Genomic DNA, 19,975 nt, shown 5'->3' with positions numbered 1-19,975 from the left:
CTTATACTTTTATAGGGAAAAGTCAGCTTATATTTAATTTTTAATATTTACTTAAAGTCAACTCATTATTAATGCAACATTCAATCCTTTATCATAGAATTTTTATGAAAAAAAATGCATTAGTCAATCCATTTCATCCCTATGTTTCTTATCATGATTCCAAATGAAAATCAAGCATCCTGCCCAAATTGGATACCGAGAAAAGCGTGCGAATTCAGGCACAAACCCCTCAACTCAAGCATGCGGCATGACCTTCAAAATTCCATTCCATTTTTATTTATTTTTATTTTATCTAACCAATTTGATTCCAATTTTTAAACTATTTTTTGTTTTCTTGCATTATATTCCATGCTTCAACCTACAAATTTCATGCCATTTCTTGGCCTATACATGTACACCTATAAATAACTCCAACAATCTTGTCTCTAATCATTATTAATTTCCTCATTCCTTAATTTCATCAAACTACAATTATTGTGTCATGGATTCTGGTCTCTGCTTAGTGTCTAGTAACCACCAAGACATAGTCCATCAAAACCACTTCTACGACCCAACATGGTTACAAAAACAACGTAACGTTCCAACCAACTTCGTTTGGCCAAAAGAGTATCTAGTAAACGCAAATGAAGAGTTTCAAGCACCATTGATAGACCTTGAAGGTTTCCTTAAAGGCAACGAAGAAGCCACAAACAATGCTGCCATGTTAATCTCTAAAGCTTGTTCAACACATGGTTTTTTTCAAGTGGTTAATCATGGTGTTGATTTGAGTCTTGTTGGTGAAGCTTATGATCAAATGGATGCTTTTTTTAAGCTTCCGATTGACAAGAAACTTGGTGTTCGTAAGATGAAGGGCTCTATGTGGGGCTATTCTGGTGCTCATGCTGATAGATTCTCTTCCAAGTTGCCATGGAAGGAAACACTTTCTTTTCCATTTCATGATAATAATTCCTTTGAGCCTGTTGTTACTAACTACTTTAACTCCACGTCTTTGAGAGAAGATTTGAAACAAACTGGGTAAGAATATAATAATATTATTACTATGAGTTCTATGCACGTTTAATATTACTACTTCAAAATAATTTTTATATTAATTTTTCAATGTTTATAGAGTACTTTTTTGGTCTTTTAGAGCTATTTGGCTTTTACACGTACATTGTTTTTTTGTTTGTTTGCATGTTTTGTTTTTATTGTTATTTTTTTTTCTTTTATCGAGACACTACGTACACTAATTGATAATTGTATCAATAAATATAGTCATATCGTCTTGTCCCATATTTAAGAATTATAAATATCTTATAATCACTATGATTCATATGGACGGGTTGAGGGCGAATTCTATTAGCTCTAGCTCAAAACTCGGCCCAAGTTATTGGAATGTACACAAGTCTTAAAGTATGAGGTAGGTAAGAACGAAATATTTTAGGTGAAAAATCTGATTGTATAAAGTCTCTCAAACATGATATCTCTAAGAGCGAAATGTTTTAGATGAGAGACCAGACCAGAGTGTACACTATAGAATATAGGTGTAAGTAGACCTTATACTCATTTTGCATTTTTTAACATATGCAGGGTGGCGTTCCAGAAGTATTGTGAAGCAATGAAGAAGTTAGGGATGAAACTAATGGAGATATTAGCTATAAGCTTAGGAGTGGATAGGTTACATTATAAGTACTTATTTGAAGATGGTTGTTCCATAATGAGATGCAACTACTATCCATCATGCCAAGAACCAAGTGTTGCATTAGGGACAGGACCACATTGTGACCCAACAACATTAACAATACTTCATCAAGATCAAGTTGGAGGGCTAGATGTGTTTGCTGACGAGAAATGGCAGACGGTTAGACCTCGTCCAGATGCATTTGTTGTTAACATTGGCGATACGTTCACGGTACGTTTCTTTTGTACATAGGCCATCTCAAAAAATATGTAACAATATAGTACACTCAGTGCTAACTTATTTGTTGGTTGTTTGTTTAGGCATTATCAAATGGGAGATACAAGAGTTGTTTGCATAGGGCAGTGGTTAATAGGTACAAAGAGAGGAGGTCCTTGGCATTCTTTTTGTGTCCAAAACAAGACAAAATGGTGAGACCCCCACAAGATATTGTGAATAGAGATGGGACAAAAGAGTATCCTGATTTTACATGGTCACAATTGCTTCAATTCACACAAAAGTACTATAGAGCTGACGAAGCTACACTTCAAAATTTCACCAAGTGGTTACTATCCTCTAATGCTAGAAACCATTTACCTTGATTATTTACCAACAAATTGTTTTGGTTTTGGTTTTGGTTTTGTTAGAGGTTGAGATGCATTTTTCCTTATTGCATTATTATTGCTTGCTAGCTAGCTAGCTTCATTTATTGAATTGAACAAGGATGTATTATTTATTTATGTAACTTGATTTCATTTCCAGGCAACTTCAGATTATAATTTCAAAAAGATGTTGTTGCGAGGATTTTTATTATGACCTCTGCTTGTTTAAGTTAGAGTTTCTTATAATGTCTTTCTTTTAGTTGCTTTTTGCCTTTCATTTTCTCTTAACCTAATAAAGAAGAGTGACTTTTTTCTTTTCGTGTTCTCTCTCTCCTTCTTTGATAATGTTCATTAAGTCGCGTTGGAGTTAAACAAACTCCATTAATGCATAGGAGGAAGAAGATGAAAGAAGAGATGTAGAGAAAGAGAAAGAGAGAGAAATTGTAACTAATTTTCTCAAGCACTAAAACGGTTAAAAAAAATTACAAAAAATTGAATGAGATTTAGTTTATATACTTCAACTGAAATGAAGGCTAAATGAAAATGAGACTTAAACAAGCTAAACTCAAACGCTAATCAAATGCAAATGCTGAATTTGAATTACACCTAACATTATCCCTTAATTCATATTCAACCAATTAAAATCAACAACACCAATTTCATCACTTAAATTAATGAAGTGTTGAGTCTTGATAGTTTTGTTCAACAAACCTGCAAGTTGTTTATGAGTGCTACAATGAACAACCTCAAGCACTCCATTCTGAACTTGGTTGCATAAAAAATGGAACTTTGTATCTATATGCTTGCTTCTCCCATGCAACATTGAATTCTTGACAAGGTTTATTACTGACTTGTTATCAATCATCAACTTGGCTGGTTTGCTCACCTTGAACTTAAGTTCTTGCAACAAATTCATTAGTCAAACAACTTGACACACAGACAGTGCTCCAACAATGTATTCTGCTTCACAAGTTGACATTGCAACCACTGATTGCTTCTTAGAACACTAAGAAATGGAAGCACCTAGATACATACAGATGTAGTCTGTAGTGCTTCTTCTTTCAACTATGTCTCCATACCAGCCAAAGTCTGGGTAACATATCAGTTCAGAGTCATGTGACACTTCAGATGCAAACATAATTTCATGCTTTAGAGTTTCCTTTACATAATTGAGTATTATGATTGTAGCTTGATAATGTGACCACTTTGGTTTATTCATAAACTTACTCCCCATTCCAACTGCATAACATATGTCAGGTCTAGTCTTACACAGGTATCTCAGAGAGCCAACCAACTGTTTGAAGGTTGTAGCATATACTTCCTCACCATCTGGATCAGAGGCGAGCTTATGGTTTATTTCTGCAGGTGTGACTACAGACTTATTATTCATCATTCTGATTGTTTCATGTCTAGCTATATCAATCACCATTCTGATTGTTTCATGTCTAGCTACAGGTGCAAACACTTCAAAGTAGTCCAAACTAGATTTTTCTTAAAAACCTCTAACTACTGACCTTGCTTTATGCTTGGAAATTGGTCCATCTGACTTCAGCTTTATCTTAAAAACCTATCTCACATTGATGTCTTTCTTGTTCTTTGGTAATATCTCTAGCGACGTTTGGCTGAGGCGTAGATCGGAGGGACTTTTGACGTGGGTTGATGAGTTTTCGCCGGAGCTTCGTGCGGAGGAGGTGCGTTCGATTTCAATATAGTAGTGGTAGCTGTCGATTTGCCTTATTTTTTAATCTTCTTTCTTCAAAAGCCAGCGAATTCTCGACAACAACCTGCAAGCAAAACCAAAAGCAACAAAAGAGAATAAAAAAAAAAGAAGCTATACAATCAACGGTGGAAGGTGGGTTTTCAAGCATAGACGACGCAATTCGTTTTCGACAGCAGAGATGTGTGCAGCGTTATGGTGGTTGGATTCACATTTCTCTTCTTCGTTCCATATTTCTTTTCTTTTTTTGGTTTTGCTGTTTTTAGTTCGAACTTGATGTAAGGTTGGATGAAAGGTTTTGATTATGGTTGTTTTGTAACTTGCAGGTTGTTGTTGAGAGTTTGGATTGGGGATTTGTATATGGTTTATGGTTAAAAAAAATTTAAGGGATTATCGTGTATTAGTTTGTGGTGTATTGTTTGCTTAAACTTGGTTTGTGATTTTGCAGGAGAATTATGAGGGTTTGTATGTTGAAAAATGTTTATTTGTGGTATTGAATTTGAATGTGTGTGAATGAGAGTTTTGGTGAATTTTGGTGTTGATAATGGTTGCTTATGCATGTTTGAATTATTTGGTTCTTTGGTGATGGTTTATAGGTTGAGAAAGAGGTTGTGTAGAAATTGTGAAGGATTTGGTTACTGTACGTGAAGTAAGTGTAGGAGAACTTGTATGTACAATGGTTGCTAGTGTGCAATATGTACAAGGTTGTAGGTGTTAAAAATTGTGGAGATTTTTGTGTGAAATTGCGTTCGTACAAGTTTTGGTACGGGACGCGCATTTGTTTCAGATATATATTTTTTATTAGAAAAATGTCGGGTATCTGTAAAAAATAATAATTGAATGTATAGAAAAATGTATGATACCCGTAAAAAAATAATAATTGAATGTATAGAAAAATGTCTGGTACCCGTGAAAAAATAATAATTGAATGTATAGAAAAATTTATGGTACCTGTAAAAAAAAATAATTGAATGCATAGAAAAATTTTCGAAAAAATAATAATTGAATGTTTAGAAAAATGTCTGGTACCCGTGAAAAAAATAATGATTGAATGTTTAGAAAAATGTCTAGTACCCGTGAAAAAATAATAATTGAATATATAGAAAAATGTCTGATACCAGTGAAAAAAATAATAATTGAATATTTGGAAAAATGTTTGGCGTGAAAAAATAATAATTGAATGTTTAGAAAATTTTCTGGTACCCGTGAAAAAGTAATAATCTAAATATATAGAAAAATATCTGATACCTGTGAAAAAATAATAATTAAATATATAGAAAAATGTCGGGTACCCGTAAAAATATTTAGATCAATAAGATTTTTTAATACAAAATACAATTTTATTATAATATATGTGAATAATAGAAGCAAAAAAATGTAATAAAAAATAGAAAAAAGCAAATATTAGAAGCAAATAGAAACTAAATATTTGTCTTTCCAAGATGGAAGATTTTTAATATTTTATATTATATTTGTCTTTCCAACAAATAATTTTTAGATTTTCTAGCATTAGTGATATCATAAACAAAGATTGACCAAAAAAAGAAATCATAAATATTGAAATTCAGTAATAGTGAAATCATAAATTTTAATTAAACACTATAGAATATTATTATTAAATCATAAATTATATAAATTTTTGATTTCTTATACTAAAAGTCATTGATTGCATGTAATCCAATACTATCGGCACGGAAACAAATATTGTAATATGTGTGAAGTATATTCATTGATTTTGAATATACACGCTTTTATACAAGTATCTTTTCATCTCAAAAATTGGTAAAAAAAAAAAGTTTTTTATGCAAATTTTTTGAAAATCTAAAAGTACAAAAAAAAAAAATTCTAACTGAATGTGTATTATCGTATATTAATGCAAAACTATCAACTTGACTATATAAACATAAAAGCTTTCATAATGTCAGTGTATCACTCATTTTCTCTTATATTAATAACATTGTTTATTGTTTATGTATATTTTCTATTTATTTAATAAGGGAAGGTAAGATTTTGTTTTTTTAACTTGATATTTATAAATATTATTTTAACTCTATAAATTATTATTATTATTATTAATTAATTAGTGTTTATTTTATAATAATAGTCATTAAAGACTGTGTTTAAAATTTATAATTAGAGAAAAAATTGTGTAAACTATTATCAAAATATTTGATTTGCTCATGATCAATAGCAAGATACTAAATTATTATAGTCTTTTTTTCAAAAGATAACACTTCTTTACAATATAAATATATTGTAAAAATTAAGCTTTTTTAAAAGTGAAATTTTTAAAATTTGTATATTAAAAATTATTAATTGTGAAAACATAATTTTTTTGGTAACTAATTGTGAAAACATTTAATAGTGAAGAGTAATTGAAAATTTTCAATTCAATTAATTATAATATTCAAAATTAACAAAATAAGATCAAATCATTAAATCAAAAATATTTTGATTTTTATTAATAATTCCATTAACAAATATTTGATAAAAAAATCAACATGAATCCAATGCAAACACCATTATCAGATAGACACTTACTTCTCCACCTTAACCATTGCCAATGTTATTGTTGGAAATAGAATAAAAGACCTCACTGATACATGATCATCTAATTTGATTACTATAATATTCTACCCACAAAATATTTGCATTGATGGTAGAGAGATAGGAAGTGAGTTGGGTAAAAGTAGCTTCTCTTTCCAAGAATATACTGATAGATGATGGTAGTGTATTGGAAAAGCAAGTAGGTTTTGTACAAAAATATTTTAAACATTGTTCAGCTTGTATCAAAAGTTGTATTGTAGAGATGTCAATTGAAAACATCTCTAATTACATTGACAGGTTTTACAATGATTTAACTGCATGACAGATTACATCAGAAGGGTAGTAGTTATCATTATAGTATATTTTTAAAAACTGTGATAATAAAATACCAATAGATGTCATAACAAAAGTAATATAGACTTCTAGAGTAAAAGAAATGATGTATTAAACTATTTGAAGCTTTAGTTTTAAATAGAACTAATAATAAATTTTGTACCTTTGTGCAATCTATCAAACAAACTAATTTTGTACATCTAAGGTATAATAAATGCCCCAAACATTACAATAAGAAAGTGCTATGATAAAATAGTCTAAACTCAACAGCATAGTCCCCTCACACTTCCTATTCTTATACCTTACTCATAAACTTTAACTTGTAATATTTTAATACAATTTAAAATACATTATTATAAAATAGTTCAGAAATACATAATTTATTACCTTAAATACTAAAATAAGACTATAACAATATTAACACTTTTTAAATTTATTGTATAATTCAAAAATTATATTATAAGTTATGATTTAAATATAAATCGGATAAATTTTTTAAAGTAAATATATAAATCAACTTGTTGATTTATATATTAAATAAAAATGTATACATTTGTGTTCAAATAATAACTAACTATTAACTTGAGTGAAAAATACATTTAGTCTATAATTGATTGAACATTATAAATTTTAATGATAATAAAACACAACATGGGAAATAATAAGATCACAAAAGAAAATAGTGTGTGATGTAAAAAAAATTCAGTCTATAATTAATTGAACAATATAAAATTCAATGATTATAAAATAATGCATGGCAAATAATAAGATCACAAAAGAAAATGTGTGTGGTGTAGAACATTAATAGCTCCTATGAGTTATTTCAAATGATCCACAAACTTTTCCACCTAACTCCTCCATCTCTCATAGTCAAAATTTTGTATAACTTTTTTCTAAGAATACCTAACTCCTTCATCTCACATAATCAAAAAATTTATATATTTTTTCAAAGAATCTTATAGCATGAAGTAACAAAATTTTATTTTTCATCCACCACACATAATTTTTCCTTCCAATATATACTTACCAAAATTAATTGAAATCTTATTAAAATGATCTCACAAAAAATAGACATTTCATGAAAAAAATCAACAAAAATATAATTAGAAATCTAAAAAATTAAAAGAAATAAAATAATTCCATCAAATATATTTTGTCCTTAAACAAAAACGTAGAGAAAAGGCTTATGAATTTAAATAAAACTTAATTTTTTTTACACTTCAAGAATCCTATATTGTAGTGCTCCCTTACAATCAATTATGTTGGGATGCTTTGACAAAAATAGTGACAAATCACATATTATATATATATATATATATATATATATATATATGGAGCATATCAAGTGAGAGCAATTTATAATGAGAGATGAGAGGAATGAATATCAACCATTGGATTCATCAAGAGAGAGAAATTTATATATATATATATATATATATATATATATATATATATATATATATATATATATATATATATATATATATATATATATATATATATATATATAGCAACAAAGTAAATGATAAATAATATTTTAAACTAATAATAATAATAATAAATGATTATTATTGACTAATATAATTATCAATCATGTGTCAAACCACAATGAATTTTTTCTTAAATGCTTACCAAATTCACACTATTCAGACCAAATTTTCTAATCAATTTGAAAATCAATTTAAGCTGCCAAAGCTTTTGTCCTCAACAAATCTTCTTTTTTCTTTATTCTCCAAAACACTGTCAGAAAAAGAAAAAAAAAGCACCATGAACATGATTTCAAAACATGAAATCTAATGAAAAATTGATGAAAAAACATGGTTCCAAAAGCATAAATTATTTTCTCAACAATAACGAAATAGATGTTGCACAAAATTGTTTCTGAAAAAATTAATAAAAAATATTAATAAAATGAAACAAATAACTTAAAATTTTCATTTTTACATGATTAATGGAACAAAAACAGTAAAAACTCAATCTTTTTTATAGAAAGAGATGAAAAAGTGTAAAATCACATAATATTTGTAAAACTTCAAAAGAAACTAAAATAAAAATCAAACATGTAAAAAAAATTAAAATTCACTTAAGATCTATGTTTCTCTGTTTCCTTTCACCTTAAGATTGATAGATCTGAAGGTAAAAAACGGGTAGATCTCTTACAAAAATGGTAGATTTGAAGGTACGAAACTTAGTATCTTGTAAAAGATCTGCAAAAATCAAAACAAAAATTATCAGAATTAAAATTATATAAAAATAAGTAGAAGAGAACATATAATAAGAGGAGAAAGTGAGAAGAAAGGAGAGGAGAGGAGAAGAGAAAAGAGCATAAAAATATTCAAAAAAATAAAAAAAAAAGTGGGGAAAAAATACGGTGCAATAGAAGAAAAAGTTTAGGACAGTGTGCATTGAAGATGAGAAAGAGAGATTAGAAAAATAACGTTTAAAAGTTTGGGACAGTGTGCATTGAAAGAAAATAAACTATTTAAATAATAATAATAAAATAATATTTGCTCATAGAAGAAGTAAAAAGGAAGTTTCACACAGAAAGCAATTGTTGAGAATAAAAAACAATGAGAATTGTTGAACATTCAGGGCATACACGTGGCAGTCTGGTTGTGCAAAAGGGTAAAATGGTATTTGGTAGAACATCTTATTTTCTTATATTGTAGATTTTTTGTGTAGAATGAGTGAAAGTATGTACAAGTGTGCTATCAGGTGGGAAGTGGATTTCTAGTGTGTGAGAATTGTGAGAAAATTGGGACCTATTTATAATTTCCAGTGTGTAAAAGGACCAAAAATAAATAAATAATGTCAGATTTCTGTTGGTCAGCAAGCTGACACATTTTGACTAATCATAGATTAGTATGACACATGACAAAAAATAGAAAACAATGATGACTAAAATGGAAAAGATTTGATATTTTTTTGGACTCTTTTTTGATAAAAAGTGCATAAAATAAATAAATAAATAAAAATGATTAAATAATCATTAATTAAAAAACGAAAAAATTAACATAAAAATGACACAAAAGTCAACATTCTAACTTTTTTAACCTCTTTCAATAAAAATAACAAAAAAGAAAGGAAATGCTAAAAGAGTGCAATGAGGTTCAAACCAGCGACCTTGTACTTGAACTCCTTAAACACCTCTTCCTTGTACTTGAACTCCTTAAACACTCTCTTCACTGCCAAATGGGCTAATTCACATATTCTAAAGAAAATGCGACCAAAACCAATATGATAATAAAAATCAGTCAAAATTGAAGTATGACAGCTACCTCTATTTAATTACCCTTCAAATCGGTAATGCGAAAGATGAAGTCTTCACACATTCGTGATGAATGATAAGTAAATATCAGAATATCTCAATTTTGTCTTTTGGAAGGAAAATGGTGGTGAAACAAATATATGAAGGACTAACTTTGGTGAGGACATGAGGGATAGATACCCTGTCCACAGGCTAGAATTGTACCTTCAGTTTTGATTTTTGATAAACTCTGAAAGATTCCCTGAGTATTAATAGAGAAACCTTTGGAAAGAAAAACAACTGAGAGACTATTTGAGTAATAACAGAATAATCCCTCGACAGAAAACTGAAAGTTTCTTTGAGTATTAACAAAGTAAACTTTCGAAAAGCAAACTCGAAGAGGTCCCTTGAGCAATAACAGAGTGAACTCCCGAGAAATAAAACTAAAAGTTTCCTTGAGGATTAACAAGGAAAACTTTTGACAAACCAACTTGAAGAGATCCTCTAAGGATTAACAGAGTGAACTCCTGAGAAAAACAATTGAAATTAGAGTTGCCAAGGTACGTAAGGGCGGGAGTGTTGTAATAGCCCGATTTTATTAATTCTTTTATTATTTTTAATTACTAGGTGTTTACTTTTATTAATTATTAATTGTGATAGTTGATCATTTATTGTGTTTTAGTGATTAATTGAATATATGTGTTATTTAATTAATTAAGTGATTATGTGAATACTAGTAGATATCTAGTAATGAGCCTAATTAATTAAAATGAGGAGTTGGGTGAGTTAAGCCCAATATAACAAAATAAAGATAGTTAGGGTTTATGAGAGAAAACCTAATTAGAAGAGATAGAAAGAAAATAGGCAAGAAGAGAAATAAGAGAAGAGAAAGAGAAGAGAGAAGTAGATTCTTGAAGAGAAAGGACTAGAGATTCAAGGTAAGGGTGTGAATTCAAGTGATTATAAGTAGATATAATTGGATAATGTTGTTTGGGTTAGTAAATGCATGATTTAGAATGGGTAGCGTACTATTTCTTGAGCTTTGTATAGAATTGGTATGTTAATCCATAAATGATGTAAAATCTAACTTGTTATAATGATTCTATGCATGATTCTATGAATGGGTATGAAAATAACATGTGAATTGGTGAATATGTGTTGATTTTGGTGAAACCCTAACTTTATTGATTTTGGTAGATTTCATGATATTTTGTGGATCAAAACATGTTTAATGATGTTATAATGTTAACCCATGAGTAGTAACATGTTAGGAACCTGATATATGTGTCGAATATATATATTTGGAATGAGATTTTGGTTGGATTGGAAGGAAATCCGTATGCTGTCAAGAATGGGTTATTTTTCTGCAGAATTCGCACAGTCGCGCCATGGGAAGTCTTGGTCGCACCGTGCAAAATTCTCTGTCTTGGCTCACGCTGCGGAGGAGGCGTGACGCGCCACGACAGTCTGTTATAAAATTTTTGTGATTTTGATTCTTGGCTTGGGGGTCCGTATACTTGTGATTTTAGAAGAGTTTCTATGTATGTTAATAATTTATTCAATGATGTTTGGATAGGTTTTGGATGGAATTTATACATGTACAAACGCTTGAAAAATGTATGTGTTATGATGTGAATTGATGAATAATGATACAATACATGTTATGATATGCTTGAATACATGTGATTGAATTTTTGTATGCTATTTGGTGTATTGGTTTGGATTGAAATCATGTTATGTAATATGGTGCAATGTTGGAAGAGATGCGATTATATAGTTTAAGAGGTTGAGAATCATCTTATTTGCATAAGTCTTGTTTGTTGCACACTTACACTAGCATGAATCTTTGAAAGAGGCAATGTTGGGTAATCTCGTTGAAATTATTTGCTTGTCCCAAGCCTAATAAGTATATGGTTTGAAAGCTTAACTAGTATGGGGCTTTGAGGTGGTTATCTAGTCTAAGAGATGGACAATCGGCTTATCGGAAATGATAACAGAGGGAACCACATCGCATTGAGTCACACTTGAGTCGCATGTGTTGGTGTGAAATGTTGTTGTTGGTGTGATTTATGTGATATGAATTGTGTGGAATGATTTTGGTGGATATGCATATATGTGGATTTGGTGAATCATTTGATATGAATGGTTGATGTGTTATGGATGTAATATATGTGATTGAAACATATGTGATGTAGATGTGAATATATATGTATTAATGATATATGTATATATGTGGATATGTGAATCATGTTTGATTGATGATGATACATGTGGTAAGAGATGTGATTACTTGTATACTTGTGATATAAATGTATTCCATGATGTTTTGTGAATTGGGATAGAGATGGATATGTGCATTTGGTGATATATGTTCATACTTGCGATGTGTCGGTGAATTGTGCACATGTCTATATATTTGGAAAACGTGTATATGTGATTATGTGAAGATAACTTGTATATTTGAGATATGATTATGTTTGTATACAATTGTTACTTTGTGAATGTTGTGGGAAAGGATATGTACTTAATATATATATATATATATATATATATATATATATATATATATATATATATATATATATATATATATATATATATATATATATATACATGTTGGTGAAATATGATTATGTACATCGTTTAGCAATCATGTTTGATTACTTGGAATTGAATGAGCTTTGTCGTATGATATGAACATGTGAATCTTGATTAATTGCATATGATATATGTTTATTGAAAGTGTGATGAATTCTTGGAATGTAATTGTTGTTGTTATACATTTCTCATATTATGTTTATTTATAATGATTTAAATTCTCACCCTTCTGTTTGAATGATGTTCAATGCGACATCGCACATGTTTCAAGGATAGTGATACTTCGAAGGAGGCTTAGCTCGGAGATTTAGATCTCTTGTAAAGTGTCGTGACTAAGTAGTCATTCGTGCTCTGGTCGTGTAACACTTGGGATTGAGTTTTATAGTTTTTAATTGACTTGATGCTATGAGACTTTGTTTTACTCATACATATGTCATATTTGTATTATGTTATATTATGGATGTGTGGCCTTTGAGCCAAGATAATTGTGATATGGTGGATGATGTATGGGAATCATCCAAATTACCATTTATCGATGAGATGATTATTCCGCTGTGGTTGGCATGTTAATTATGAATCTTTAATTTTGTGTTACTTGTATTTGACCATTGCATGTTAAAGTGGAAATGTTTTATATTTGGATAATTATGTGTAACGCTCTCATGAGATGCATGCTTCTTTACTCTGATTGTGCAAATGTATACCTTATTTTTATAGTATAGAATTGGGGGTGTTACAAGTGTCACCTGGGGTCGGGGCATCAATAGATGAAGGGGAGACCGGGCCAAAAGCATAAGGTGTAGCCAAGCGCTACAGTTGTTCCCTAATAGTGTCATAGTTAGGAACAATAGTACCTGGTAAAATCTGGTTACGAACGAAATCGAGTTCTGATGGGAGTCTAATAAGTTCTATGAACATAAAAAACTTACTTTTTTGTTCGGTGTGAGTTGTTGCATCTTTTGCGTTAGGCCTTAGGGTTGCATAATTTGCTTTCAAGGTAACAAGTTTACTCTGATAGACATGCATATCCATATTCTCTAACTTCAGATAGTTGAGTTTGAGGATGACACAATATAGACAATGAACATCGTTGGAGAGAACTTTCTTAGCCTTTTCCCAGACCTCATAGCAAGTGGTGAAGGCTTGATATTATGCTTAGAGATTAGGTGTTATGGGATACCATAACAATATGCATAGAGAGGCATCGGTTTGTTTCCAATTATCGAGTTTATCGGCAATAACAACATCCAATTTTGTGGTTAGGTGATATTTAAACTCTTGACCATAAAACCACATATTGACAGCACTAACCCATATGTTGTAGTTGGCTATCCCAGTTAATTTCTCACATGGGATAAGCGGAACTTTGATAAATGAGAAGGCAGATCTGAAAAATATCAGAAGGCAGATCTGGAACCCTTACAAGAAACCGAGTCAAGTAGTGAAAGTGACAGAAGTGGAATATCACACGAGTCAGAGAAAACAAAGGGTGTTTGAATTGTAGCACGATTTTCTATGAGCTGAAAATAAAACTGAGGCCCGATCTGGAACTGAGGCAGGGCAGAAACCGGGGCGGTGAAAACGGCACTGGAAAATGATGTCAGACGCGCTGGCACGCACGCTGCAGACTGTGCCACGTGAATCACATGCGCGAAGATGGCGAAAGTGCGTGGGGGCATGTGGTGGGGTGTTTGGCAGCGCAATTCTGGGGATGGGTCGGATCGGGGAAAATGCTCCTGTCTGCGAAGGTGGTTTTCCGGAAAGTCTCAGAAATCAGTGTTTGCGGTGGCGGTAGGCGGTGGTGGGCAGAGGTTGACAAAAATATGATGTCAGAAGGGAAAACTGGAGTGATGACACGTCTGCCAAAAAAAATTTTCATCGGAAGACAGTGGGTAAAGCGGGTAAAGCACAGTGTATGGTTTCCTCTCACTCGGCTCTGGATACCATATTTAAATGCGAGAGACTAAGAGGCATTTGAATAAACCGTCTGTCTAGAAAAGTACGACGGAGACTTTATCATATATAGAGAGATTTAAAAGTAATACATGTTATAGTCAATATGGAACTATTCTATATACAAATATTCTTTATCCTACAAATATTAATAAATTTAATCGATTAGACGACTAAAAAAATATTTCTTAATTAAGTAGACAATCTCCTAATCAACTGTCTCGGCTTCAGATACATTTTTTTTTGTTTTTTTAATTAAAAATGAGAGGTTTATCTATGTTTAAAGTGTGTTTGATTTAGCCATACTAATTCTATAAACTCCCCTGTGTCTTTACAATACACTAATCACTCAGAAGAACACAATCAAGCAAGCTTCCGCACTTCCTCGTTTTCACACCCTGAAGCTTTAAGTCTTGGCATTATCTTTGACATCATTTCACACAAGAGACTTCAGTCTTCTTGACGAGGTTTGGGGTATTTTGTACTGGTTTCCATCATCTAAGATGTCTTAAATCACCAATGATCATAAACCCAAAATTCTTCACTTCAGAGTCATTGGACTAAAGTTTTGACTTTAAAGAAAAATCTTTAGCTTGATTCAGAAGGATGGATTGATCTTAATCAAATACCTTCTACATCTTTGACTTCTTGAGCTAACTTTGATAGTTCTTATTTTCAAGACTTCAAGTGTTGTCATCATCAAAACAACTTTAAGTGCCTTCATCATCAAAATCATGTTATCATCAATGCTAAGCAGTTTCTTCTTGAGTCTTGTTAACCATAAGCTTCGATTACTTCTTGATTATACTTGCAAGCACATAGTTTTACAATTGTAAAATAAAAGATAATGACACCAAGACTTGAAGCTTCAAATTCTGAAATATAGGAAGTGTGACCAATGTATTGAGAAACCTTTATTTTAATAAAATCACCAAAAAAACATTTTAAGGCCTAGCCAGGTTACTAGGGGGAGTGTCTAATTGATTAGAAGATTTTTCTAATTGTCTAATTGATTAGATCTTTTGTCTAATCAATTAGATGATTCTTAATCAAGTCTATAATCAATTGGGACAATCTCTTAATGATTGGTAACAACTCTATCTCAAAACTTTCCATTTTGGGCCTCAACAATCGTTATTTAAGGTGACTAATCGATTAGGTTATTTAATTGGCCCATGGATTGTTTCCAAATTTACACTATGCCTTGGCCTATAAATTGAGGGTTTATCTATCACCCTTTACATCTAGAAAACGTGAAAAACCTCACATTTTATTTCTCTCATCACCTCTCTAAATCTTTCATATTTTCTCATATTTTAGCCATAGTGCTTCAATAGTGTTCTTGAATCTAATGAGGCACATTGTTTTGGGTGATGGAAAAATTGCAAATTTACCAAGAGTGAATTTTTTCTTGAGTAAATAATTGTTCTGTAGGAAGTTGATATTTTTGTTTGTGAGAAAAACCATTTAAAATCTATTGTTTGTGTTGGGTGATTGTCTTAGGAAGACTCGGTCTGGTTCATGAGTTTCTCCACTAAAGGAAACTTTCTTTTTTGGTTCAGCCAGTAAAAATCTCTACAACGGTTCATGAGCTCACTGTGATTAAAAGCTCTATTTATTCCAACTCAGTCCGATTAAAATCTCACTTGGTTTTTGAGTTCAACCTGGTGTAAAAAATCAGTACTTTCAAGATAAGCTCGATAAAAATCTCGTTTCGGTTTGTGGTTAGCCTATGTAAAACCTCGCTTCGATTAGGATGATAGCCAACTTAAAAATTTGTCTTACTTCTAGATCAGCTAGTACAAAATCACAGCTAATTCTAACCAAATGTTAAGACTTCATAATAAAGTCATGATAAAAATGTGTGACATACATGGAATTTACTATGTAACTCCTTACAAGAACCTCTTTCATCAAATCCCATTGAGGTTCATGATTTCTACTATCATCCAAACAAGAGAACTCTCATGCAAATAACTTCTAGAGTAAACATATAACCTAAATTCGTTGGCTAAGGCTTTGAGGGTTCTTTTACCAAACTTCGCGGGAACCCAATCCTCTAGATTCTGGGACACTAAAGTCTCAAAGAATGAAGCAGACCAAGGGATGGGCCCTCCCTACGGAGCAGTTGATTCTAGTATAGAAATCTATAAAGTTTAATGCATGGTTTAGACTCAAGTACACATTATCTAAACCTTAAACCTCATACTTATGGATTTCAATAGTTTAATCATCAGAATATTTGTTGGTACACTCCCCACTATCAGATATCATACATAAATGACTGTAGTATCTAGTTTGTCATCAACAAAACTTAAATATGAAAGTCTATTCAAATCAATATCAAACAAAAATGATAGGGTACCTAAGAATTTATCTATAAAAAGACATAGGCATTGACTTGCAGAACATAAACCATTTTCCATCCTGTAGAGAGAAGAAAGACAAATGACTTAGTATCATGCTCAAATGTTAAGTCATGCCTAAAATAATGATAACAGTGAGATGATATGGATTATCTCTCATGGTTGAATCGTGCTTGCATCCTCACCATTCAAACACTTTTCACCACATGGGTAACATAAATGAATGATAGAGATTAATATAGATTGGATCGCATGAAAGAAAAGGTATTTCAACCTCCTGATCACCGGTATAAAAAGAATGTAATTTAAAATTAAAATAAAAGCTAAAAATATTTTAAGAAATTAAACAATCCTTAAGGTCTGTTTGGTTTGATGGAACTGGATGGAATAGAATGGAGTATAATGGAGTTATAGTTTGGTTTTACAAAAAAATGAATGGAATGTAATGGAGTGTGGTGGAATCCATTCCATCCAATACCACAATTTCATTCCATTTTTCATTCCCCCAATTTAGGGTGTATCCAATGGAGTGAAATAAATTAATAAAACAATTATAATTTTATCCTCCAAATTTTCACTTTCATTAACCGTTTTTATTCCTTATTTCAATTCACATGATATTCTTCAATTCTTCCATTGCAACTCTTCTCCTTTACATAACTTCTTTTTGCAAAAAGAGTCTATATTTCTTCTACCCTAACAATGTACACTATGTTTCTTCTCATTTTGTGTGCTCTAGTAAATGAATAATCTTGATTTGTTTTCATGCTCATATACACAACACTTATTCTTTAAATTTATTAATCAGTAGTTTTCTTCCTTTAAGTCATAGTAGCACGCTCCACAATAAAATTAGTTACTTTTGTATTTTTTATGTTTCTTTCTCTATGGGTCATAGGATCCATGGAAAGATATTCCGTTACACGTAAATTTGGATATGAGAAGATATTTTGTGTATGTTATTCTATGTAGGTGTTTGATTTGCATGATCCTTTATGTATGTTATTCTATATACCTATTTGATTTGTTATGGCTCAAAGTAAAGAGAAGAAGGAGTGGAATGACAAATATGAACTTTTATAATATATCAAATCATTTTAGCCCCTGTTATAAAAAAATTGATGGTATAAATAAATTGTTTGATTTATTATAAACAAATTGCTTGATTTGTCATATAAAAAATCATAATTGATTTATTCTAATTTTTAATATGATGTGTTTTGATTTGTAATAGATATAATTATTTTTATTTGATTTATTTGTATATGAATCTATAATTAAAGTTGATATTATTATTTGTTTTTTTATAGTTGAGCAACGAAGACATAAGAATCAAGCATATGAAATTGGTTCAAATGATGATTGTTCAAGTATTTATCGTTATTGTTCTAATATGTTTGCTATAAGCAAGTGTAGAAGGTTTAAAATACCTTCTAGAATCATAGAGCATATAAAGAAAGTTAGAATGAGTAGATGAAACAAATTGTAGGAAGTTAACGATGTTATAATATCGTTCGTATGAGTCCCAAAACTTTCTTAAGCTTGTGCACGATCCGCCTTATTACAAGACTAAAGTGGACTTGCACATACATGAATAATGCCTTTTGAAGAACAAGTATCAAAATTTCTTCACATCATAGGATATAATGTTATAAATCGTGCGATGTCCTTCATTTTTAGACACTTTGGTGAAACTATTAGTCGTCATTTTTATAGAGGCATAGGTACTTTGATAGAATTGGAGGGAAATTTTTAAAACAACCTAATGGAGCACAAGTGCCTCCACATATATTTAACAGTCATAGATTTTACCCATATTTTAAGGTAAACAAAAATTGTGTCTCATACAAATAGTGATTATAGTTTGTTATACACTGTTAATATATAAATTGAATATGAGGATTGTATTGGAACAATTGATTGTAGACATATGTTTGATTAAAGTGTCAATAGAACTCGCACCTAAATACTGTCGTAGAAAACATTATCTCACACCAAATGTAATGGATGCATGCTCATTTAACATGAAATCTACCTATGTATTGGTTGGATGGGAAGGTACAAAATCTGATTCAAGAATAGTTAAGAGTGTATTGACACGTTTGTAATAAATAAAAATATTTGTATTAAGTATTTAGATTAGCAAAACAAATAAACTCATTATAATTTTTTTAAAATATATTATTTGGGTGATGCAAGATTTCCTTTGAAAGCATGTTTCACCACACCATATAGGAGAGAATGACACCACTTACAAGAATACTCTTGAAATCCACCTCAAAGTCCTCGTGAGTTATCCAACCATCAACATTTGTCATTACGAACTTCGATTGAATATGCATTTAGAGTGTTGAAGAATTTTTTTCAATTTTACAAACTTCAATCAAACTTACATTTGGTATTCAAACTCAAAATAATATCATCATTGATTGTTACATTTTACACAATAATTTGATGGGTGAAGACCCAATCAAACTTTAATAAATGAGATGCAAGATGATCTTGCAAATGAAAGAGATTTTCAAGAGAGTCATCGACTCATCAAGAACAAAGAGAAAAAATGACGATACAATTAGCGTATAGTCAATTAGAGATAATGTTGTTGATTCCATGTGGCTAGATTATTAAAATTATTTTCAATAGATTGTTACTCTTATGAATGATGTTTTGAAGAATTTTATTTGGGTTTGAATTTGTAATTTTTGGATTCAATTTGTGTTTGTAATTTGTGGATTGAAGTTTAGTGTGTTGAATCTTTACATTTGAATTTGTGCACAAGTTGTTATATTTGCCATTATATTTTTTAATGGACTTCAAATTGATAAGCGTAAGAAAATGTTACGTCTCATTGTTACAGACTATCATTTTTGTTAATAGAAACATGTTTATTTTTCACATGTACGTGTTTTTGTATGTTTAACAATTTCAATTTTAAGTAATTTATTTTATGTAACT

The 19,975-nt window shown here is 30.6% G+C and overlaps 1 protein-coding gene across 1 annotated transcript; it reads left to right on the top strand.

Annotated features, from left to right (window-relative positions):
* The first annotated feature begins 215 nt into the window (after window positions 1-215).
* LOC131616373 (gibberellin 20 oxidase 2-like) lies at window positions 216-2,413 on the top strand. The gene is made up of 3 exons (XM_058887690.1): window positions 216-1,014; window positions 1,570-1,891; window positions 1,981-2,413. Exons 1-3 carry the CDS (start codon window positions 482-484, stop codon window positions 2,257-2,259), a joined length of 1,134 nt encoding a protein of 377 aa, XP_058743673.1. The 5' UTR covers window positions 216-481; the 3' UTR covers window positions 2,260-2,413.
* The last annotated feature ends 17,562 nt before the right edge of the window (window positions 2,414-19,975 follow it).

This window comes from Vicia villosa, linkage group LG1 (genome assembly GCF_029867415.1).
Source record: "Vicia villosa cultivar HV-30 ecotype Madison, WI linkage group LG1, Vvil1.0, whole genome shotgun sequence".
Taxonomy (NCBI): Eukaryota; Viridiplantae; Streptophyta; class Magnoliopsida; order Fabales; family Fabaceae; genus Vicia; species Vicia villosa.
Note: the sequence above shows the minus strand (reverse complement) of the source record. Positions and strands in the feature narration are given on the sequence as shown.

Coding starts and splice junctions, on each gene's coding strand:
- LOC131616373 (XM_058887690.1), top strand. CDS start 482: ATGGATTCTGGTCTCTGCTTAGTGTCTAGTAACCACCAAGACATAGTC. Junction 1,015..1,569: donor GAAGATTTGAAACAAACTGG/GTAAGAATATAA, acceptor TAACATATGCAG/GGTGGCGTTCCAGAAGTATT. Junction 1,892..1,980: donor ACATTGGCGATACGTTCACG/GTACGTTTCTTT, acceptor TTGTTTGTTTAG/GCATTATCAAATGGGAGATA.